The sequence below is a fragment of the Rhinolophus sinicus genome, linkage group LG04, assembly GCF_036562045.2.
Source record: "Rhinolophus sinicus isolate RSC01 linkage group LG04, ASM3656204v1, whole genome shotgun sequence".
NCBI classification, from domain to species: Eukaryota; Metazoa; Chordata; class Mammalia; order Chiroptera; family Rhinolophidae; genus Rhinolophus; species Rhinolophus sinicus.
Genome location: NC_133754.1, coordinates 85,173,838 through 85,199,783, shown reverse-complemented (window position 1 = coordinate 85,199,783; position 25,946 = coordinate 85,173,838). Strand labels below are relative to the sequence as shown.

At 41.7% G+C, this 25,946-nt stretch overlaps 1 protein-coding gene across 4 annotated transcripts in view; it reads right to left on the bottom strand.

Moving 5' to 3' along the window:
• ATP7B (ATPase copper transporting beta) overlaps window positions 1-25,834 on the bottom strand; it is a 90,889-nt gene extending 65,055 nt beyond the window's left edge. For 2 of the 4 annotated variants that reach the window (XM_074329902.1, XM_074329903.1), the window contains exon 1: window positions 25,025-25,127. Coding sequence is in view for 2 of the 4 variants with exons in the window: in XM_019752164.2 (XP_019607723.2) it covers window positions 25,025-25,078 (54 nt within the window). In the remaining 2 variants the exon portion in view is untranslated. Of the gene's footprint in view, window positions 1-25,024; window positions 25,131-25,431 lie in introns of those variants that run through there. The other 2 variants (XM_019752164.2, XM_019752162.2) reach the window with 2 other exon arrangements.
• Window positions 25,835-25,946: the final 112 nt, after the last annotated feature.

Here is a 25,946-nt window from a genome sequence, read left to right as displayed (position 1 = left end):
CATAAAAATGTCTAACTATTACATTGCTTTGTACACCTGAAACTAATAAAAAATAAAAATAAAAAGAAGCTGTGGGGACAGAGCCCCAGAAAGTAGTTTATAGGCTCTCGGCCTCACGTGGAAAGGTGCTGGCTGGGGTGGGGGGTGGCCGTCGGCTGTGGCTGATTGGCCGTCAGCTGTGGCAGGTTGGCCGATTGGCCGCTAGTATAACTGCTACAGCTACCGAGGAGAGCCAAGGACTGCCGAGGATTGTCAAGGAGAGCCGAGGAGAGTAGAGGAACAGAGTCGAGGAGAGTGGAGGAGAGTCGTCGATCGGTTGGCGAAAAGGCGGACGGCAGGTCGCGCGTCCAGTGGGTCCAGCCTCCAGTGAGACTATAGTGGTATGACTCCCCTACCTATGGCTCCGTGGGTGTTCCGTTTTGGCCTCACCATATCCTGCGTTCTTGTGTGGGGAGCGGGAGCTGAGATCCCGCAGGCAGTCCAGCCTGACAAATGGTGCAGCGAGCAGGGTCTCCCGCACGACAGAAGCAATCGGAAAAGAACTTGCAAACATCTCAATCACCACCTGCCTGAGTGCCTTCCCTCTCATTGCCCAGGGAGCTGTCCTTGCCCCCAGGTCAGCCTCCATGTACCCACCCTCCAGGTTTTCCTCCCACCCTCCTGCCAGCTCTTTCTTAGAGTCCTTCACAAGAGCCAGCTAGTTCCCAAACCTCTGCGTGCTGGAGTGGCTGTGGCTCAGCTCCTGGCTGTATCTCTGCTTCCCTGTCTGTGTTCATTCCTTGGTGATCTCCCTTAGTCCAGCAGACACACCACGTACAGCCAGCAGCTCCCAAGCTCCACACTTACAGACCCACGTGCTCAATCAACATCTGTCGGATATTTAATATGCATCTCAAATATTAACTTGTCTACAACTGAGTTCCCAATATTCTGCCCCTCACTTGCTTTTCCCACCTTAGTAAATGGCAACTCCTTCCTTCCACTGGGGGGGAATCTTGGATGGCATCCTTGATAAGAATCATCTCCTTTTAAATCATATGTAAATGTCCAGCAAATCCTGTCCGTTTTAAATTCAAAATACATCCAGCACCCAACCACTTGTCCGTACCTCCACTACACCAATGGCCCAAACCACCACAGGACGTTTCACCTTTGTTACTAAAATAATCTCCTAAGTGACCCCCTGGCTTTTGCTCTCACCCCTAAAGTCTCTTCTCAACATAAAAGCCAGAGGAATTCTTTTAAAGGGGAAGTCAGATGAGGAAATCCCTCCAGGGGATTTCCTTGTACTTAGAGTAAAAGCTGAAATTCCTTGCACTGACCTAGAGGACACTGCAGGGTCTGCCCCACCCCCACTACCTTTCAACCTAGCCTCATACTCCTCACCCTCACCCACTCTGCTAAACCATCTGATCCTGCTATTCCTGGAACAAAGCAAGACAAGCTCCTGCCTCAGGGCCTTTGTACTGGCTACTCCCACGTTTAGAAATATTCCTCCACCAATACCCCATATGTATGTGGACCAAAAAAACAAGTCACCTACTAAATCTTACAAGCTCAGGGGAGGCCAGCAAGGGGGGGGGGGGGGCTCTACAAACTCAGAGACAGAAATTAACCATGCAGTGTTACCATGGGCAGAAAGCCCAGGGCCTGTGGGAGAGAGCAGGAGGAAGGGAAAGAGAAAGTGAAGACAACAAAGAAAAGAGGAGATAAAATCATTCTTAAGAAAATGTGCAGCTACAGCTAATTGTAATAGATTATAATACTATTAGCATTGTGGGAAGGGAGAAATCTCTACCCCCTGTGCCGCCATGACAGTTCCAACAAGGCCAAGTAAAAACAAGGGAATCCCACTGCCCCACAAAAGAAGTGGTCAGCGAGGACCCACCTGGGAATACCCGTGACACCACCCCTGAATATTTCACGCCCTCATTCAATATAATCCTAAACTTCTTTGTTCTTTGGAGCAGTTCCTCTCCTTCTGGGCCTGTCTACTCACACATTTTGGGAGTGTATTCTCTTTCCATTTTTTAAAAAATCCTCTGCTTGCCTGGCATTGTTTGTGTGGCTTAATTTGTTATGTGCTGGAATTCGTTCCTGTGACATTTACCAACAGCCCCTGCTCTCCAGCAACAATAGGATGGTCTGAACATAAAACTCCTAACTAAAAGCGGGTCATGACCGGGAGTCACGTCCTAGGCCTGTAGCTTCCCTGACAAAGGTCATTCTTTACCTTAAGTGAGCCTGTCTGTGGTCTTTCTTGCATCTAAGATAACATACCCTTGGAATGTCAGTAATCCCTTTTTCTGGACCCGTCAGGGCACAACTCACCCCACCAGAACAGGAGACCACAAAACCCCTCTTTGTTATCTCGTTCCCCAATATCATCTCTGTGTGCTATAAAATGTTAATTATTAACTATCCTGTACCCACAAATGTAAAAGAACTATGTGTCTCTCCATTTTACTTTTTATCCAGTCCCCACTTTGCTTTCTCCCACCCCATTAATCTACCACCAATGGATATCATGTATCCCTCCTTCTGTATAAAATAATGTATTAAATAAGCTGCAAAACGGCCATTCTCCGGAGCATTTTCTTAATCTGTTGAGATTTTGCTTCCTGGCAATTATTGTCAGTTTGGCTCAAATAAATTCATTAAAGTTCTCTACAGATTTGGACTTTTCTTACGTAAACATTTACTTGGTGGGTGCAGTTGGCAGGATTCCAAAGAAGCCCACCTAGGACCACCCTGCAGACCTGCATACGGTGCCAGGTACCAGCAGGGGCCACTGTGTCCCACCAGTTCCCCACTTCGCATTGGGTGAACTTGGGTAAGTTTTTCTTGGAATTCTGAACCTCCCTGTTTTAAGAAAGGAGACCCTGACTTTATTTGAGCTGTTTTTTAAAAAAATCCTCCAGGTGGCATTAAAGATTAAGGGTTGAGATAACCCAGACTAAGGACAAGAATTAAAATAACTCAGGGACAGAAGGGGGAAAAAATGGGTGGCTGGTTTTTAATTTTGGCTTTTCAATTGGAATTGCTTACTGCGAGTCTGAACAAAATCTTTTGCTGGATAAATGAGAGTCTGAACCTGTTCAGCTCCAAAGATAAGGGGCATTTACTCCCTCCAGCTCGAATATTGGGTATTGTTAGGTGACTAGGGTACTCCTCAAAACCAGCAATGGCCCCATAGGGAATTCCAACACAGCTGTAGTTAAATAATTGACTTCTCTGGGGACGCGCACATAAAGGCTGGTTACTTAGCGCTCCAAGTCCTAATGGTTGTACTAGACAGCCGGGGAGAGAAACTGAGGCAAGTAAGAGGGTTGAAGAGACGTGGGAGGTGACGGCCCCTTGGAGCTCAACGGTAAGCCGCACACTTCAACCCATGACACAATATTACTAGGTATTTGTTCAGACTCTGCAGTTCTCAAAAGAAAACTAAAACTTAACATGGGAAATCGTGCCTCCAAGGCCGGTAAGCTCCCAGCCCCCAGCCCCATGAACACTCCTGCAGACATACAGTTCCTAGGGAGCCTTTACTTCCAAGTACTTATGGAAATGGAAAGATTTAACTGGAAGTGATAGTAACTTAAGATGGCCAAAATGGAGCTCTTTTGACATCTAAATTAATTTTTTGTGTGCTCAATTAGAAAAAGCTGGCTTTAAAATCAAACCAAATGAATGGGCAAATAGAAAAAAGCCTCTGAAATGGAGCACAGAGAGACGTTCTTCTCTCCAGGAAGATACTAAGAAAATTTTAGAGACTATCCTTGAACTAAGGACGGTTTCTGAAGCTGCTCAATGCCAACACCCCACTTCTCCTTCTTCTCCAACTGTCCCATTGTGCCCCTTCTTTCCTTCAAGTTGTCCAGACTCACTCTCCTTTCCTTCTGCTTCTCCCTCTCCTACACCTCTATGCAGCTCCCCACTGAGCTAGAGAACACTCAATAGAAAACCAGACCAGGACAGACCAAGGAAAAAACAACCCAGAAATTCTGGCAGCTCCTTTTGGAGAAAAGCCAGTCTCAGGCAGAGGGGAACCAGCAGTTGTATACAAACAGACCTAAGGAATCTACTAGATTCCCCCAACCCTTTCCAGGAGCCTGATGAGTTCTCAAAGGAATTTGAATTAACTGTTAGAACATATGATCCTGGTTATTCTGACCTATTTCAATCAACACACCTACTGGTTTCTGAGAGAGAGCAAAGCACACTATTACTAAATAAGGTTTGCTGGGGAAATTCTTGTAGAAGACTCTGATTTATTGTAAAAAGTCAGGTCACCTTAAGAAGGATTGTAGAAAACTGAAATGGGATTAAGAAAAAGAAAAGAAACAGAAGCAAGCATAGGGCTGCTCCAAGGACTCTGAGGAGACATTTCCCCTTACTAATACTTGGGAAGCAACTGAAATGACCATAAAAGGAGAAACCTCTAAGGCCCTTGTAGATACTGGGGTTACTTTACCTGTTCTTAATACTACCTAAATTGCCCTCTCCCTCGAGGTAAAGCTTCTATACAAATGGTAGGGACATCTAATCAATCAGTGTCAGAATCTATTCCCCTCCAGCTAGGAAGCGTTAAGGGGCAACATATATTTTTACTAGTCAAATCTGCCTGGACTCACCTGATACAGCGAGACTTTCTTGAAACCAATGACGCCCACATATCCTTCTCCCTGAAGGGTGAAATGTATTTAGAACTAAATGAATCAGATACTGAACCAATTGGGAAAATAATGATTTTAAAAGAAACTACATGAGAGGAAACTCATCTTAACACTGGCTGAATATTTGTTACAGGGTGGTCCAATGCAACTTGAGGGCTTTCCAGTACAGATATTGGCAAGAATAAGTCAGTCACTCTTATTAACATAACCATGGACAACACTTTGCCTCTACCTAATATCTGCCAATATCCTTTAAGGTCTGATGCACTGGCTGGAATTAGCCCATTCTACAATATTACTTTTCAAAAGAGGGGGCTTATAATTCCATATATAAGCCCCTGTAATTCTCCTATCTTTCCAGTAAAGAAACCCAAAGGGAAAGGATGGAGATTTGGACAGGATCTCATAGCTAGCTATATCCTGTGGTTCAAAATTCACATTCCCTGTTATCAGCTATTCCTGTTTATGCTGCCAATATTTTTCAGTGATAGATTTATGTAGTGCTTTTTTCAACATTCCTGTAAAAAAAAAAAAGGACAGGAAACATCTCTTTGCTTTTCCACCTGGGTTTACTTGGACAGTAATGTACTGTCCAGGGACTGTACAAGGATCTCACCTATTTCTCTCAGATACTAAAAGCTGATTTGAATGATATTGAATTTCCCAGAAATTAATCCAATACGTGGATGGTTTACTCTTATGCTCTAGGATATATGAGACTCCCAAAAGGACACAATTTACCTATTACAATAGCTAGCCATAAAGGGTCATAGGGTCTCAATGGACAAGCTTCGATTCTGTTTACCCCAAGTAAAATATCTTGGTTATTTAATATCTAAAGATAGGCTATTAATTAACCCTGAAAGACTTAGAGGAATGATATCCTTTCCTCTTCCAAAAACAAAAACAGCTTGGAGGATCCCTGGATCTGACTGGATACTATCACAACTGGGTTCCAAATTTTTCATTAATAGCCCAGCCTCTATATGGTTTACTAAAATCAGATTAACCTCATCCAATTCAAAGAAACCCTGACGAGAAATGAGCTGAAGAAGCTCCAGACAATTAAACTCAGTAGTTACAGGGCTCTCTCCCTGCATGACAGCCATCTCTGCTACAATCATGTGATGCACACAAACAGAAGAAATAGCTATGGTTGCTCTTTTCCTTATGTTACTCCTTCTGTTGCCTCTCCACTGAACTCTCATCACACTTAACACTTCTGTCAGTCAACTGGCTTCTTATGAAGTACTCGTGCTTTCTACGCCTAATATTAACTTGATATAACAGTCTTAATCCAGCAACTTTGCTACCTTCTTTGCAGGATGAAGACATCCACAATTGTGTTTTGCTTACTGACCACCTTCTTGTTCCTAGGAAAGATTCACAGGAAACTCTTATTGATAATGCTGACTTAATTGGGTTTACAGATGGATCTTATCTGAAAGATAAACAAGGGACAACACGAAGCTGGATATGTAATAACTTCCATGGTGAACATAAATTGAAGGTTCTTTTTTACCTGAATAAGATCTGCCAAACAAGCTGAGCTAATTGTTCTAATAGGAGCTTGACAATCAGCCAAAGATCAAATAGCCAATATTTATACTGATAGTTGGTATACCTCTGGGGTAGCTCGCAACTTCCAGAATGTTGTGGGAGCAGTGAAGCTTCTTACCTTCCTCACAGCAGCCCACAAAGAATGGAAAACAGGTTGCAGAATTATTAGATGTCATACAGCAACTGAAACAATTAGCAATTATCAAAATTCCAGGACATGCTAAAGCTGCCACCATGGAAGCCAAAGGAAATAATTTAATTAATTATTTGCAGCTACACAAGCAGCAATAACCTGCCAAATTATCCAGATCTGAGAATGTTTCTTCTCCCTAGTAAATCAGTAAAAGACTCTCTTATAATTCCAATGAACAGCTATAGAAGAATACAATATGGCAACAAAAAAAGGGGAAACTTTGACCCAGACAAACAGATATGGCTTGGACCTAATCAAAACCAATCTTACCTATAGGGGCTAAATTACATATACTTCAACATGTACAGAGGGTCTTGAAAAGATAATTTTGTGGAGTAAAGAATATTACTGAAAACCTTCTTCTATTGTAGCTCATCAAGTATACAGCACATGTTCTATCTGTCTAAAATATAACCCTGGAAAATCACTCCATACGTTTGAAGGATATCCCCATTCGTTTAGGTCCATTTGAGGTATGGTAATTGGATTTTATCCAAATGCCACCATCTCAAGGACACAAATATATGTTAGTCATGATTTGCATGTTGTCTCACTGGGTTGAGACATTCCCTTGCAGGAGAGCAACAGCCTTAACAGTAGGTAAATTAGTACTCGAAAAAATAATCCCCAATTGTGGAATTCCCTGTGAGTTACATAGTGACTGAGGAACTCATTTCACTGGGAAAACAATGCAATCCATTTGTAATATCTGGCCTATTGTACAGCATTTTCATTGTGCTTATCACCCGTCCTCTGGATTGGTGGAATGTTCAAATGGTACAATTAAAACTTAACTATAGGGCAGCCCGGTGGCTCAGGCGGTTGGAGCTCTGTGGTCCTAACTCCAAAGGCTGCTGGTTCGATTCCCACATGGGCCAGTGGGCTCTCAACCACAGGGTTGCCAGTTCGATTCCTTGAGTCCCGCAAGGGATGGTGGGCAGAGCCCCCTGCAACTAAGATTGAACACAGCACCTTGAGCTGAGCTGCCGCTGAGCTCCAGGATGGCTCAGCTGGTTGGAGTGTGGCCTCTCAACCACAAGGTTGCCGGTTCAATTCCTGCAAGGGATGGTGAGCTGCGCCCCCTGCAACTAGCTGCGGCATCTGAACCTCGAGTTGAGCTGTGCCCTCCACAACTAACACTGAAAGGACAACAACTTGAAGCTGAACGGCACACTCTACAACTAAGATTGAAAGGACAACAATTTGACTTGGAAGAAAGTCCTGGAAGTACACACTGTTCCCCAATAAAATCCTGCTCCTCTTCCCCAATAAAATCTTTAAAACAAACAAACAAAAAAACTTAACTAGATAGAGGAGCACTTGAGATCTCGCTCCCTGGCATATGTTGTCAGTTTGGCTCAAATAAACTCTTATAAAAATTGGAAAAAAAAAAAACTTAACTAGATAAATTTTCAGAAGCTTTTAATCTCCCTTGGCCAAAAGCTCTCCCTATAGTGCTTCTCAACCTGAGATTTACTCCTTTTAGCAAACATAGGCTTTCTCTTCATTATTCATTAGTTCACCCTATGCATCTGGATGAAGGGACATATAAACCAACCTTACTAAAAGGAGACATTCTGCATTATTATCAAGGACTTATCAACCAGTTTAAATAAACTGATAAATTAGTAACTGATTCATTTCGCTGTGTGCTCCCAGGAGATGAAAACTTCAAAGACCACAACTCAAAACCAGGAGATTTCATCCATTGGACAAGACATCAGTTAAAGACTCTCTCCAACCTCATTGGGACTTATCACGTATTACTAAGTAATTTATGTGCAGCTAAACTGAAAGGTCTTAACTCAAGGATTCATGCTTCTCATTAAAAAAAAAAGGTGCCTAACTATCTGCCCATCTGACACTCGCCTCCACCTACAGTGAGCGTCCAAGACTCTTCGAGGATGAGAAGCCACCGACATGAGGGGCAGACAGCCCTCCCAAGACACTGGAAAGGCTTGCATGCCTACATAACTGATATTGAACTTAAAGCAACCATTTGTTTGATTGTCTTTACTGTCTGCTAATAGTATTAGTCATAATGATAGTTACACTTGTTCTTTGGGCTTCTCTCGAACCTTGTACTTATATAGCCCAACTGTTAATAATTGCTGAAGGTATATAAGATAACTTTTATATTATCAATAATACTATATTTATGGTTTCTCTTTTGAAATTTAGAAAGAATGTTATTGTAGAAGGAAGAAAAGGGATGTGTGTGTGTTTTGAGAGAAGTTAAAAGGAAGTAATTTGTCCTAATAAGTTGATTATTTCTGAATGAGGAAAAGGAGACAAACTGAGGACAAGTGAAGCTGTAGGTTAATGCAAAAGAAACACTGAGAAAGGAATTTTATCTATAAATACTAGAACACAATTACGGAACATGCTTACCCCCTAACCCAACAAAGATTACTGACTATATTAATTCAGATGAAAACTGAAGAGGCTATAAAAAAAAATGGCCCTCTATAATGGCTGCTAAGGTACAGGAAATTTACTTATGAAACTTACTGTCCTCCTGACCTCTGGACATTTTTTAGATGGTAATTGTAATTTACATCATTGTGTTCTTAGAGCCTTGGCCCTGATTAAACCTTCAAGTTACAGTTCCCAATTGCACAATTAGCAGAAATCAGATTAATAACAAATGACACTTGAGTGCTTCCAATGGGAAGTAGACGGGCCATATTAAAATAATAAACAATAATAAACCAGTAAATGAGAACCCCCTCCTGGCCAGATATACTAAAGAGGTGTATGGTGTAGCCTCAAACTATAAGTAAATGGTCTACTACATGCAAAACCCTGAAAAGTTCAACAGCAAAACTTGGATGACAGTTATAGGTTAGAAATGATCCAGTATGTTTCTTACTTAGTGAAGGCCCATAAGACTTGATTGCCTCCCATTTAGCTTTTCCTTTTGAAAACCAATTTGGTCTTGACTACCATCCAAGGTCTTGGTCTTGTCTCATTCCCAGTCGCCCATCATTTCAGGAAGACAAAGGATGACACTAAGAATTCCTAGGAATGAGCCTTCTTAGCACGGTGGGACCACATTATCCAACTAAACGGTTGGTCATTAATGCATCCTTTGGATTGATTTACGACCAAAAGAGGGAAATGTAAATGAAAAAGGGGCAACATACTAAACCTGAAAAGCTCAGGGGAGGACAGCATAGTGGGCCTTACAATCTCAGAGACAGAAATTAACCACATAGGATGGTATGAACATAAAAATTCCTAACTAAAAGCAAGTCATGGCCTGTAGTCATGTCCTTGGCCTGTAGCTTCCTTGACAAAGGTCAATCTCTACCTTAAGTGAGCCTGTCTATGGTCTTTTTGCATCTAAGATAGCATACCCTTGAATTATCAGAGTAATCCCATTTTCGCGAACCCCTCAGAGCACAACCTACCGCACCACAGCAGGAGACCACAAAATCCCTCATTGTTATCTCCTTCCCCGAATACCATCTCTATATGCTGTAAATGTTAATTATTAACTATCCTGTATCCAACAGTGTAAAAGGAGTATGTATCTTTGTTTTACTTTTTATCCAATCCCAGAGATTTCCCCACTTTGCTTTCTCCCGCCCCCTTAATCTACCACCAATGAATTTCATGTAATCCTGCTGACATTTCCTCCTTTGATCCTAATATATAAAAATATGCTGCAAAAGTGCCATTGTCTGGAACATTTTATTAATCTGCTGAAATTCTGTTTTCCGGCAATTATTGTCAGTTTGCGTCAACTAACTCATTAAAGTGCTCTCCAAGTATGGACGTTTCTTAAGTGGACACTTAGATAGATGGCTCACTTCCTCACCTCCTTTAGGTCTTTGCTCAAATGTCTCTTTCTCAGTCCCCATAATTACCATTAACATTTCAAACATCCCCCACCCCCTATTGCATTTTCTCCAGAACACTCAACTACCATCTGGTATCATATATACATATATATCTATATCTATATCTATATCTATATCTATATCTATATCTATATCTATATATGTATATATGACTGATGTTTACTGTCTCCCCAATTAGAATGTTTCAAAAGTGTAAGAATCCTTTGTCTATTTTCTTTACTCAAAGCGGTATTTCCAGCACAAAAACAGTGCTTATACTTAAGTTTCTCAATAAATAGTTATTGAATGAATCAATGACAGAGAATACCCAACAAAACTTATTTGCTTGTGATAAAACACTAAACTTTCACACAAATAGACAACATGGGAAGGTGTCCCGATGCAAAGCTGGCCCTCTTTCCTCCTTCTCTCACTCATTCCTTTTTTCCTCCAAGCCAGGAATCTAAGCTCAAATATTATCAAGAGTAGGCACTGACCTTAATGAGAATTAATGAGAACTTTAATATCATAACTTGTGGCCCAACATTTGAATTTCTGCATCTTGAGCTCTGAAACTGCTTACAAGACATGACATTTTGAGCTCCAAAACTATGGGCAGAGCAAGCAGCAACCCTGTGCTGATGTACTGTTTGATAAATCCTACTCCTTGCATTGCAGATACATACCGGTGACACTCCCTGTACTACAATTGTGTAATCAAAAGAAAAAATAACCTTTTTGCTCTACAGGCCTGGGCTGAAACTAGAACGTTGATAAATGCTTAACCATATATTACCCATTGTTGTCATCTCACAACCCCATTTGCTTGACCACTAAGTCAGCCAATCAGAAAACAAATGATGTAAATGTGGTCTTATTTCCCCTAGCAACCCATCTCGTTGGGTTGCAGCTCCTTGCAACTTCTGCCTTTATCCCCCCCGCCCCCAATTTTGGAGCGTATTCTCGGTTCAAACCAGGGGTGCATTTCCTGGTTTGCAAATCATTATCTAAAAATACTTTTGAGAAAAAATATTTCTTTGGACTTTAGTTTACATAGGTTGGGTCGGGTATGTGGGCCGCATGAACAGCTCATGCGCCACGTAACAGAAACAGCTATTCCTGGGCTCCAGCCAACTGTTGTTAAATGGCCTAGGGTCACCAGAGTTTCTAAAAGAAGGAGCTGGGGTTTTACACAATAAAGTTTTCTAATTTTAAAATGTTTAAACCTGCTACAAAGTTCTGGCCAACGAAATACAAGGAAAAGTTGTATGTCAAGACTCCTGAGAAAGCTGCTTAAAAGAGAGACACCATTTGGCCTTACCCCTTCCTCATTTCTGCTGGGTGCAACATGGATTAGATGGCTGGAACCCTAACAGCCATCTTCAAGCCATAAGGTATTAAGAAAATTATGTTGTGTTCTAGCTTGTTAAATGGGGGGGAGGGGTCTGGGGTCCCCCGATGACAGGGAAGGTGCCACACCAACCTGCGATGCATACCTCCAGACTTCATCAACAGCCATATTGTTTTGGGTCTCCTGTTACACACAGCCAAATATAATTCTAGCTAATACAAGTGTCACATGCAGTGGAGGGGTTGGGACTTCTGTCACAGCAGTATACAGAGCTCTGCAGACCAGCTCCTCAGTGAAACTGGTGAAAATTATTAAACAAAGAAATAAACAACATGGAAAATCTCTGAAAGTGAGCCCTAAAGACATACAGCAAATGAGAAACATATATTCATGAAAATCTACTATAGTTTGGTAAGAACAGTGACAATCTTTGGTATTTGAACCATGACCCTGAAACCGGAGACCAAATGAGTTGGGTCCTACAAGAAGCATTTATTATCAGAGCACCAGTGGTCTGAGAAGGCAGCGGGTTAACACCTCCAAAAACTGCCGTAACAGTCTCAGACCGACTTGGGATTTTTAAGGCAAAATCTAGGCGTTCCTCAAGAGGAGACGTGAAGGTTCTGGGGTTCAGCATAGAGCCTTTCCTCTGCACCCATGATTCTCTGGTAGAGTCAGCAACCCAGGAACAATGATGGGAGTAGTGTGGAAAGAATGTCAAATCACAGAGATTGTGATCAATAAGCTTAAGGGTATTAATCGTAAGTTTCAGGGTAATTTTCTAAAACAAGGAACTGGATGGAACAGGAGACATTCCAGAGCTCAAGCCCCAGGGGGATGATCTATTCTTGAGCTACAGGTAGGTAAGTAAAGGTGAGGCCTGGACAAAGAGAGGCCTCCACTGTGGGGGTGCAGACCAGGCCCTGCTTCAACCCTACTCCCTCTCCTCAGAAACTCCACTCCACACCGGCGCTCCCTCTCCTCCAGCTCCTAGTCAGAGGGCTTTATTCCCGGGAGGGACAGGACATCAGCATTGCTCATTCTGTCCATCTCATCCTGACGCTGAGGATATAAGTCGCAGGCAAAGCAGCCAAGAGGCAGGGGCTCCTTTCTTCCATCCAGTCCCCACTGGTGGAATGAAGGCACTGCCTTGGGCACAGTGCACCCAGAATATGGGGCCTGGTTGCCCCTGCCCTGGCTCACAGGTGGTGGTTCCACATCAAGAGAGGAAAGCTGAGCAAAACTGTCCGTCACCTCCCCCGCCAAACTTCCCCACCCTCTACCCAAGCATTCAGCTCCTGAAGTGGGGGAATCACGCAGAATGAAGTGTGCTATCGTCCCTAGCTCCAGAGCTGTGGCTCAGCAATTCTGCCTGAGTGAGAGGCAATTGGGAGGAGACTGGTCGACTAACTGGACATGTAGGCTAATCTGTAGGCTGGATAGTGTGCTGGAGTGAACCAGGGGGAAAAGAGACACGGAAAGCACGCCTGGAGTCAGAATAAATCTCCAAACAGGATCTCAAGAACTATCCCATCAAAGGGACCTCCAATTGGTTGCATCAGTCTGGGGAGCAATTTATGCCCCAGGACATTATTGAAAACAATATATCAGCCTACAGTTAGTGGAGCTTAAATGCCAAGAAAAAACAAAGACAAAACAATGTCGTCACAAGGTGACTGTGAGCATACCATCAACGTCAGAGGCTTAATGGGAGGTGTGTTTGGTGGGGGGAGGGGGCGGCAGACTCTACTAAAATAATCTTGCCAGTCACCAAATAATAAAAAAGCAAAGAACAGTAACAAACTCCTCGGGCAGGTGGGCGTAAGCGAGTAGCAGCACCCAGAGTTGTCTAAAAGGTCCACTTTCTAACAAAAGATTATGAGACACGCACAGAAACAGTAAACTAGAACCCATACACTGGGAGGAAAAAAGCAGCCAAGAGGAACTGCCTGCGATTGCAACCAGATGTAGGATTTAATATACAAAGACAGAAAAGACAGAAACCATTAAAACCATTTAAAAAAAATAAAGGAAGAGATGATGACAATGTCACATCAAATAGAGAATACCAATAAGAAGAAATTATAAAAAAGAAGCACATGGCAGTTAAAAAGTACGATAACTGCAACGAATAATTCACCAGTTGGGTTGAACAGATTTAAACTGATAGGAGATTAGCAAACATGAAGATAGATCAAAGAGATTATGGAAGCTAAGAACAGAGATAAAAAGCAGAAAAATGAACAGAACCTCATAGAAATGTGGGACACAATTCCCCACATCAACATATGTATAATGGGGATACCAGGAAAGAGAGAAAATAAAAAAATAATACTCAAAGAAATATTGACTGAAAACCTCCCAAATTTAGTGGAAAAAATAACCTACACATCCAGAGAGCTTGACGAACTTTGGATTCAAAGATACAAATAGACTGAAAATAAAAGATGTATCATGAACAGGGGTTCAGACAAGTCACCCCAAGATGTGATTTTGTGGTATGTGGATTGTTAGGAGCTAACGAAGGCAACTGTAGCTAAGGGCTCAAGAGAAACTTCTGCCCTTCTCTTAACTACCTAGAAGAATTTAATTAAATTAATTAGAATTTAATCTTGTCCATGTCCATAATAAAATTATCAGAGATAACCTCTTTTGACCTATCTTTACAGCAGGGCAGGGTAAATTTCTATTTACAAAACATCTGCTCTTCTTGTCACCCTACAATGACCCTTTGAAGTCTCCTAGGTACCTTACCTCATCCCTAGCTCAGTATGTCATACATACCCATGTTCCCTTTCTGTCTCTGAACCTCTCGTGCACATGAGGTCTCTAACTCTCATGCATGTGGGGTTTCCATACATATGTATTAAATCAGGTTACTTTCTCTTGCTGATCTGTCTCATCTCTATTTGATTATTAGACCAGCCAAAAGAACCTTGAGGGTGAAGGAAAGATTCTTCCTCCCTCACACATGCAAACAGCAACTACAAGAAGCTGGTGTGGCTATAATATTAAACAAAATAGACTTTAAAACAAAAACAGAAACAAAGAGGTACATTTTATAATGATAAAAGTCAAACCATCAGGAAGATATAATTATAAGCATACAGACCCAATAACAACACAAAAATACATAAAGCAAGAAATGAATAGAAGACAATTCAACAGTAATAGTTAAGAGACTTGAATATCCACTTTCAATAATGGGCAAAAACTAGGTAGAAGATCATTTTGATTTATAATGAACATATATTTATTATATTGTGATTTATAATAAATATATATTTGATCTTCCTCCCATTTCTGGCTCCTAAAATGCTAGAAATTTCCTAAGCCAGGAGAGCAATAAAGATGCCTTTTATTATGTTAATGAGGTGACTTTTGGAAATCCCCATAGGTAACCTAAGGATGGTTGCCAGGGAAACCAACCAGATTACAGGGTTGGAACTTTCAGCTCCATCCCAGACATGTGGGAGGGCAGAGGAGCTGGAGATTGAGTTCAATCACCAATGGCAATGATTTAATCAATCACACCTTTGTAACCTCCATAAAAACACAAAACAATAGAGTTCAGAGAGCTTCAGAAGTTGGTGAACATGTGGAGATCCAGGAGAGTAATCACCCAGAGAGGGTAATGGAATCTCCAAGCAGCTTTGCAGAGACCTTGCCCTACGCATCTCTTCCATCTGGCTGTTCTAGATACACCCTTTTATAAATACACTGGTATGCTCCTCTGAGTTCTTTGAGCCACTCTAGCAAATTAATCAACCCAAGGAGGGGGTTGTTGGAACCTCCTATCTATAGCCAGTCAGTCAGAAGCACAGGAGATAACTTGGATTAACCTGTGGGATCTGATGCTATCCTCCAGGTAGATAGTATCAGAATTGAGTTAAATCGTAGGATGCCCAGATGGTGTCCAAGAATTGCTTCATGCAAGGTAAAACCCACACTTTGGAACTGGTATCAGAATTGCAAAATAGGAGACATGAGCAACACTATAAACCAACTAGACTTATCTGACACCCACAGAACTCTCCACCCAATAACGGCATAATATATATTCTTTTCAAGTGCACACAGCACATTCTCCAGGATATACCATATGCTAGGCCATAAAATAAACCTCAATAAATTTAAAAGAATTAAAAATAATGCAAAGTATATTCTCTGACCACAATGGAATCAGAAATCAGTAACAGAAAGAAACTTAGGAAACAAACATGTAGAAATTAAACAATATACTACTAAATTACCAATGGGTCAAAGAAGAAATCAAAAAGGAGATTAAAATTAAATGAATTAAGCCACAATATACCAAAATTTGTGGGACACAGCTAAAGCAGCACATAGAGGGAAATTTATAGCCATAAATGCCTATATTAAGAAAGAAGGAGGATTTCAATTCAATAACCTAATCTTCTGCCTTATGACACTGGAAAAAGGAGACTAAAATAAACCTAAAGCAAGCAGAAGGAAGGTGTATTAGTGTCCTAGGACTGCTGTAACAAAATACCAAAAATTGAGTATTAGAAATTTGTTCTCTCACAGTTCTGGAGGCTAGAAGTCAAGGTTTTCCTTTTCAGGGCTCTGAAGGAGAATCCTGTTTCTTGCCACTCTCCTACCTGCTGGTGGTTGCTGGCAATCCTTAGCATTTCTTGGTTTATAGAAGCATCACTAAAATCTCTCCGTGATCATGTGACTTTCTCTTCTCTGTGTCTTTACATGATATTTTTCTGAGAACATTAGTGATTGGATTTAGGGCCCACCATAATCCAGTATAACCTCACCGTAATTTACCTAATTAAATCTACAAAGGCCCTATTTCCATATAAGATCACAGTCACAGGTACTAGGGTATAAAACTTCAATACAGCTTTTAGTGGTCAAAACTCAACCCACAACAAAAGAAAGATTAAGAAAAAAAGATTAACAAAATAGACAAATCTGAATCAACCCATAACAAGTAAAGATACTGAATTAGAAATAAAAAAACTTCCCAAAAGAAAAGCTCAAGTTCGATGGCTTCAACAATTAATTCTATCAAACATTTCTTAAGAATTAGGGGTGGCCAGATGGCTCAACTGGTTATGGCGCCAGCTCTGAACAGGGTTGCCAGCTCGATTCCCACATGGGCCAGTGAGCTGCGCCCTCTACAGCTAAGACTGTGAACAACAGCTCTCCCTGGAGCTGAGCTGCTGTGAGCAGCCAGTGGCCAGCGTGAGTGGCCGAGTAAAAAAACAAAAAAATAAAAAAGAATTAACACCAATTTTTAATAAAGTCTTCTGAAAAATAGAATAAAAGGGAACACTTCTCAGCTCATTCTATGAAGGCAGCATGACTCTAATACCAAAACCAAAGACATCATAAGAAAACTACAGACTAATAACTTTTATGAATACAGACACAAAATTCCACAACAAAATAGTAGGAAACCAAATCCAGCAACATATGAAAAGATTACATGCCCTAACCAAGTAGGATTTGTCCCAGGAATGTAAGTTTGGTTCAACATCCAAAAATCAATGATACACCATATCAAAAAACAAAAGATACAACTCAAAAGACACAGAAAAAAACATTTGATAAAATCCTTTCATGATAAAAACACTCAACAAACTAGGAATTGGAGGGAACTTCCTCAACCTGATAAGGGACAACCATGAAAAATTCACAGCTAACTTGTACTTAATGGTGAGACTGGAAGTTTCCCCCTAAGATCAGGAACAGGACAAAGATTCCACTTATACGAAATGTTCACAATAAGCAAATCTATATAGACAGAAAGCAGTTTAGTAGTTCCTTAGGCATAAAAGTCATGGGGAGATAGGGAGTGATAGCTAAAGGGTACAGGGTTCCTTTTGGAGATAATGAAAGTGTTCTAAAATTGATTGGTGAGACTGCACATATCTGTGAATTGCACGGTATACAAATTACATCTTAATAAATCTGGTTTGTTTGTTTAATGTAGTAGACCATTAAAATAAGAATTAGGGAAGATATGCTTCTGGCATTCATAGAAAACTAAACAAAAGAAGTTTCAGGAAAAGTGGTGAACCAATAGGAACAGACTGCCAGTATACACCAGCAGACTGCTTAAACAGCAAAAAGCCACAAACCACCCAACGTCCTTCAAGGAGAATGGATAAGCTGTGCTGTATTCCCACAACAGCATAACGCACAGCAATGAATCTTAGAACTGTAATGTCTAGCAAGAAAAAACTTGTCCCAAAACACTAAACACACTATGATATCATTTTTCATAAAGCTCAGAAACAAGCAAAACAAAATAATGTATTATTCAGGCACTCATATATATGTGATAAAACTTTACCAAAAAAAAGCTGGGTTACAACAAACACAAAATTGAGGATGGCGGTTACTTCTAAGTGAATCCTCTCTGCCACGCAAGAAGATGAAGAACAACTGGGTAGATGTCATGGCCCCTCGTTCTTGGGTCAGATGGTGTGTTCACAGGCGTCTCCTATTTCATTATGCTTTATTACTATATATGTGTGCATGTATATACTGTATATACAGTATATACTTACGTATTTTCTTTATGTCCAATAAACTGATAAAATAATGAGGAAAAATCTTAAAAGTGAAGGAAGGAGTGGAAACGCACAAATGCAGGTGGTTCTCCCTGGAAGACAGAGGAAGGAGAGGGGAGAAACATTATAACAGCTACTAGGGGACACAAAGTGATAGGAGAGATTTTAGAATGAAGCCAAATCGGATGGCTTTATATGCCGAAGGAGAGAAGTCTGTGTCCTAGGACTTCTCCTAGGTGAAGAGGTGAAGAGAAGAGGGGAGATTACCAACGATAGCTCCAGAACGGGTAGAGAGGAAGGGGTAGGGATCAAGGACACTGGTAGACGAGATAACCTTAAAAAGAAGACAGGCCTGTCCTGAGAGTAAAAATACGGAAGTGAAAATAGGTTGGACATCTAAGTAAAATTTGGGAAGAAGGTGCCTGGAGACAGAAAGTTGAAGAAAATCATACACAATGGTACCAATTTTCTCAAGGTAAGAAGTGAGGTCATTTGTTGAGATTAAGGGAAGGCAGAGATTGAGCACAGGATGACTGCAGGTGGTGAAGTTTTATAAGAGTCACAGGAAGTTTGCAAGGAACAAGTAAAAGGCATTTGCAGGGACAATTAGAAATGAGAAATTGCTAACAGCACCAACCGTGAAATGCCTGAATTTCCCCCAGCAATTCATAGGGACAGAGAAGGCAGTTTGCAGCACTGGGCCAGCAGGTTGGAGGCCACCGGAATCCAGGGGCAGGTAAAAGAATACTTTCAGGGCGGCCGGTTAGCTCAGTTGGTTAGAGCGTGGTGCTCTTAACAAGGTTGCCGGTTCGATCCCTACGTGGGCCACTGTGAGCTGCGCCCTCCACCACTAGATTGAAACAACTACTTGACTTGGAGCTGATGGGTCCTGGAAAAACACACTTAAATAAATAAAAGTTTTTTTTTTTTTAAAAAAGAATACTTCAGGCTTTAAACCAAGCAGTCTCAGGATAAGGAAAGAAAGGCCAGTCAATAATCATAGTAATAGACTGATGGGCAGCTTTTAAAGCTGTTTTTTTAAAAAAAGTATATCTGTAATGTGAGTACAACTGGGTTTAGAAAAAGAAAACAAAGAGAGACTAGACCAAAGATGTTTATTTTGGTTATCTTTGAATTGTAAAAGTATATTTTTTATTTCTAAAAATTAGTATCTAGATGCAGCAAAAGCAAACAATGAAGGAAGTTTACAAATATGCTAACAACAGTCCTCCTAAGAGTGGTAGGAATAAAAGTAAATTTTCCCCTTTTGGTCTTTATTTTCAAATTTTTGTTATGGAGTTAACTTGCCTTTATAATAATAATTAAAAAAATAATTTTAAATGTTTCATGCTCAATGCAGAGTGATTTTTAGTTTCTGGAGAAACTGATGATTCAAAAAAACTGGTGCCATTCTAAAAGCACAGATTTCACAATCACTGCTGTTTTTAAAGTCTTATTTACTATGTTAGTTACATCACAAAAGTCACTCTCTGCTTTACCCTCTAGCTCATCAACCTTTGATCTGCTCAGATTTCCTCCTTTAACTCAATTTAAAAAAAAAAAAAAAAAAAGAACTACAGACATTTCAGAATTTCACTTGGCAATGATTCTACTCCTATAGTAAAAAAATAATATTGCACACACTTGAACATGGATACTTCCTTGATACCTGTGCTATGGTGTCAGTGGACAGGAATGTATCACAGGGCCATCGCCTCCATCCTTGCAATGGAGAAGAAAAAAGCTAGTCCCAAAACACGAAACACACTATGATACCATTTTTCATAAAGCTCAGAAACAAGCAAAATAAAATAATGCATTATTCAGGCATTCATATATGTGATAAAACTTTACAAAAAAAAAAAAATCTCGATCAGATAAAGAAGCATTTAAAATCCAGCTCTCTCATCCCCATAGCTTCTCACCCAGTTACTCGTGAACCAACTACACTCTATACTGGTGTTGCTGTTAGGACTACCACTGGCCCCTGACACTGAACACTCAGGAGGCTAGAGAGCCGATTTTCTCTGCTGAGAAGAGGGTAATGCTGAGTAACTCCACGAGGAATCAGGCACAACAGAGCCTACTCCCAGTTCTTTTGAGGCTTTTCCACCAATTGGGTTTGAACAGAGTTGGTCACCATCTAAGGCCCCTCGCAAGTCTCCAGCAGCTCCATTCCTAGGTTCACCCTCTTCTCTGGAGAAGTACCTCTGACTGTTTTCCTATGTTAAAACTCTGCAATCTGTGGAATAAAGTCCAAAGTCCTGGCCTGAAAAAGAGGGCCTTCCACAATCACGCTTCCAGCCCTGTCAGGCACTCATAACGACCCCACATGCCCAATGCATCTTAGCATTCCCATCCTCTGGGCCTTTGCACACACTGGTCTCCCCCTGTGCCTCCATTCGACCGCGTGCCCAGCCAATGCCTATTCCTCCTTCAAGACTTCATTCAGGCACGACCTCCTAGTGAAGCTCTTTTGCATTCCTTCCCCCAGGAAAGGCCAACCAAGCATTCTTGCCTGTGAGTGCTGTACTGTGTAGACACATACACAGTACATAACCTAGCACCTATGCCTGTCAGCTCCAAGAGCTCGGGGGCTGACCTTTATTTATCTTTGCATCCCCTGGTGGACCCAGCACCAGGCAAACAGAAGATGCTCCGTAATGTTTCTGGACTAAAGGCTGAATGACCCAGGTCACGGATCACCTCCTTTTCAGGGTCACCGCTGCCCCTGAAGAGGCCTCTGAAGAGAAAACAATGAAGGGGGAATCATGCTATAAGTCACTCATTCAAGAACAATTGTGGTGCACCTATTATGTGCACTGTGGAGCATATTTTTAAGTGATACAAACCTGGCCCCCACTTTTAAGAAGCACAGAGTTGCAAAGAAAAGACGGTATGCCCAAGTATTAAGTAAGTTTGAAAGAAAGCACATATTTGAGAAAGACAGGCCTGGCTCGGAGTCAATCCCAGATCTGCCTCTTAGTAGCTGTAGAACCTTGGGCAAGTAACTTAACTTCTCTCTGCCTCACAGTCCCCATCTGTAAAGATGATTAACTCGGGTCTCATGTTCTACCACCTCTTCCTTCCGCTCCAGCCATGCTGGCTTGCTTACACTTCCTCCAACATTCAGGTCACTCCTGACTTAGGACCTTGACACCTTCTGATTACTCAACCCAGAATACTTCCCCCAAATTTGAATCATACATGTTTCTACTCAAATGCCACCACTTCAGATAAGAATTTCTTCACCACTTGCTTAAAATAGTATCTCCCTGTTCCATGTCATTCCTAATGTCCCTACCTTGATTTATTTACGTCTCAGCCTTATCACTACCCCAAATAACACTGCCAGAGTCTCCTCTTACTGCAGAGGATATGTTCCAAGATTCCCAGTGGATGCCTGAAACTACAGATAGTACTGAACCCCATAGTTTTTTTTCCCTATACATACATATCTATGATGAAGTTTAATTTATAAATTAGGAACAGTAAGAGATTAACAAAAATAATAAAATGAAACAATTATAACAATATAAGGTGTGATCAAAAAATATGGTGACTATTTAAATAAAAATGTATTACAGTAAAAGACACATTGTCATTAATCCCCCTCAAAATACTCCCCCTCACTTCAAACACACTTAGCCCACCGCATTTCCATGAAAATAAAACCTAGCTGGACAATCAGCTCTAATGAATCTTTTACAGCAAAAATTAATATAAGATGCGGTCTTATTTTACTATAATATAAGACCCGGTCTTACATTAATTTCTACTCCAAAAGACACATTAGAACTGATTGTCCAGCTAGGTCTTATTTTCGGGGAAACAGGGCATCATCCTTGCCACTTTCTGAAGCAGTTAAGGACATCTTCTTTCGTGTTTTTAGTTGTGCTGTCGTGGCTGCCTCAATGTCCTGAATCATTTTGACTTTGAGGAAGAGTCAGATGTCACATGGTGCCAGATCTGGTGAATAAGGTGGATGAGGCCACCCCATAATGTTTTTATTTGACAGAAATTGCTGTATAGCAGAAGCGATGTGTGACACAGAGCGTTGTCATGATGATGATTTATGGCACACTTTGAAACACACCTTCTCTCAACGGTAGCTCATACCCAACTGACTGCCCTGAACAAGTTGAAACTTGTCATACACTGTTACTAAGGTTCAACACACTGCTTCCTGTATTAAAGATCCCTGCCTTTCCGTTGGATGGCACTTGGCAGCAGCATTCACCGTATTTTGTGATCACAACAGAAAGGCTCTGTGTCACACATCGCTTCTGGTACAGCAATTTCTGTCAGATAAAAACATTATGGTGTGTCCTCATCCACCTTATTCACCAGATCTGGCACTGTGCAACTTCTGGCTCTTCCCCAAAGTCAAAACGACCATGAGAGGTAAAGGTTTTGAATCAATTCAAGGCATCAAGGCAGCCACAACAGCACAACTAAAGACACTTACTAAAGAGGACTTCCAGAACTGCTTCAGAAAGTGGCAAGAACGATGGGATCAGTGTGTTTGAATCGAGGGGGAGTATTTTGAGGGGGATTAATGGCAATGTGTCTTTTGCTGTAATAAATTGTTTTTATTTAAACATTCACCGTATTGTTTGATCACACCTCATCCTGTAATAAAAGTTAAGTGAATATGGTCTCTCTCTCAAAATCTTATTGTTCTGTACTCACCTTTTCACTTAAAGGAAGCACTTTATAGCTCCTCTTTGGCTAATCTGAATTGCCAGCATCACTACTCTTGCATTTTGGATTCATTAAGTAAAATAAGCGTGACTTGAACACAAGCACTGATAATCAAAGCAACTACTAAGTGACAAACAAGTGGGTAGTAAATGCAGGACGGAGAGGCTGGATAAAGGGATGATTCATGTCCCGGGTGAGACAGAGCAGGACGGCATGAGATTTCATTATGCTACTCAGAACAGCTCACAATTTAAAACATTAAGTTGTTTATTTCTGGAAGTTTCCATTTAATGTTTTTGGGCTTCAGTTGACCACAGGTAACTAAAACGACAGAAAGCAAAACTGTGGATGAGCGGGAACTACCATATTTGTTTACTCTCTTTTTTTCTGTATCTCCTACTAAGATATAAATTCCTTAAGGATGGAGTCTGAGTCTTAGCTGGATCCCCAGTGACCAGCACAAAGTAAATACTGAAAAAATATTTGTTTAGTTAATGGTGATGAGAATACCTACATTAAAGGGTTTTGCGAAGATTAAATGAGATAGAGGAACATGAAATGCTTAATATACTGCCTGGCGCATAGTAAGCTCAGTAACGTTGGCTAGTATCAAAGGAATCCAGAAGAGGGTGAGGTCAACATGGGCAGAGGCAGTCACAGAAACTTTCAAGGAGGGCGGGTCTTAAGCTTGATCTAGAAGGATAAGGATTTTTCTGATGGTAGAGAGGTGGGGACATTTCAGGGGGATGGAAGTGTCTCCCCCATATACAAGCCAACCTTCCTCACACATGCTCTCTTCACACATCCATTAAATGCAGAGTCATCATACTAAGCCTCATTTATTGACCAGACTGTGCCTATCCACCAATCCACTTACCTTTCATTTCTATACCACCACAGCCTAGACGTATTTCACTACAATAGGACATGCAATAATGTTGAATTAATTTCAGGAATCTGTAAAAAAGGCACAGCATACTCTTCAGACCAGCAAACCAGGTCTAGGTGTCTATCCTAAGGAAATACTCAAGTGTCAGCATTAAATATCACGTACAAGGATGTCCACTATATACTGGCTTGTGAGCTGGAAAAAAAAGAAGCAGCCAGAATGTTTCCACATGGAAACAAGAAACATACTATAGTGCGTCCATACTGTGTAGAGGTTAAACTGAATATGACAGATGCTTATGCACTAATGTGAAACAATCTCCAAAACATATTGTTATATTGGGGGAAAAAAGTTTAGCAAATACACACTATGTAATCTCATTTATAAGATTACAAGTAAAACAAGCAAAAATTTTAAACCCACAAACATACAAAACCTAAAGATTTCTCTGGATATATATATATATATATATATATATATATATATAATATATATATATATATATATATATATACACACACACACACATACACATGTGTATATATGTATATATGTATACATATTACATATATACATGTATATATATTCATATATTATACTATATATTATAATATATATTACATATATATACATATATATACTTAACCACTATATTTTCAGCTTTTCACCACCACCTGAAACAGAGTAAATTTTCAACAAATATTTGCTGAACGAACAAAGACCTATGTACATTAATAGACATATGTCCATCAATAGAAAAAGAGATCTGCTTTTCACGCTAAATATTTCTGTACTGTTTAAATTTAAGAGTCCACATTAATGTACTACTTGTATAATTGAAATGAATTCAAAATAGTTGTTAAAAAAAAAAGTTTACAGGATCTGGATATAGACCATAAAGGGGTCCACGCACCAACTCTGAATAATTATCCAGGTAACTAATTTAATCATCTTAAGCAATTAGGCCCTTACACAGCAATTCAATACTCACTTTACCTCTCCAGCATGAGGCCCCTTAACAGCATAAACATGAATAGAAAAGTGCCGGGTTTTAAATTGTTCCTGAAAACCAGTTAATGGCATGCCCTTTCTAAAGGGTGCTCTTCTTACAAACTATGACTCCCCTGGGGATGGGGTTCTCCTTCTCGGCCTTCCCAGCACACCCTCAGGAGCCGGGTAAGGGCTGCAGGTGAGCAGATGGGCGTGCAAAGTCCTCCAGGTAGGTGTGTGCGCACAGCGCTGGGGGAAGGAAACTTACTTTCCGACTGGCCCCCTCTCTAGCTGTAATCTGTCTCTCCTGCTCAGGCATCATCTCTCGGAGGAACCAATTTCTTCTGTGATCCGGCCCAGAGCCCAGAGATCACCTGGTTAGTGGGAAAGAAGCGCAGTGTTAAAATCCAGAGAGGAGAGGAGCGAGGTGTGGATGGCATCTTTGCGGTTCGGCTGTCACGGAGGCAGGATCTCGGAACCCGCCCCAGTATTTCGGACGAGGGGATCCGCTGCCCTCACCCTACCGGCTAATTCAAAGTTGCGCGCCACCACGCCCCTGGCCTTTGGGGGCGCCCGCAAGAGAACGAGAGGGGAGAGTGGGCCTCGGACCCTAACCCGCAACCGGAGGTGGGCTTGCGGGTGCCACAGTGTCCCTCCTAGCGGGGCCCATCCTACCTCCCAAGTCTCCGCTCCCTCGGGGCGATGCGCCCAGGACTCGGTCTTTAGTTCCCGCGTGTGCCGGTGAGGGAAGGAGGGTGGACCAGCCTCGCAGACCCGCGCGGGGCATGCAGATCCCAGGGTTCGCCCACCGCGGGCGGGGGAGGTGCGGTGTGGCGGGCGCCCGCTTCGGATTCGCTCTGCACAGCCCCCTCTCCAGCTCCGCGCCTGACTCCCGGGCACCGCGGTCCCCAGACGCCGCAGCCGCCTCGGGAATGAACTCCGCACCTGGAAAATCGACCCGAGACGCGCAAGGGCCTCCCATTGGTCTCCAACCGGTGGGAGGCTCTCTGGGCTGAGGGCGCGGGGGCTTCCAATGGGGTGGGGGCAGAGGGCGGGAGAGCCGGCTGTCCATCACAGGCCACTCCCACCCAGGTCACCTCCCACTACAGCCCCGCCCATGGGCCGCGAAATCCGGGTACACCACCCCAAAAACTTGTCTACTCCGCAAGCTATTTTATTGGCTGGAAGGC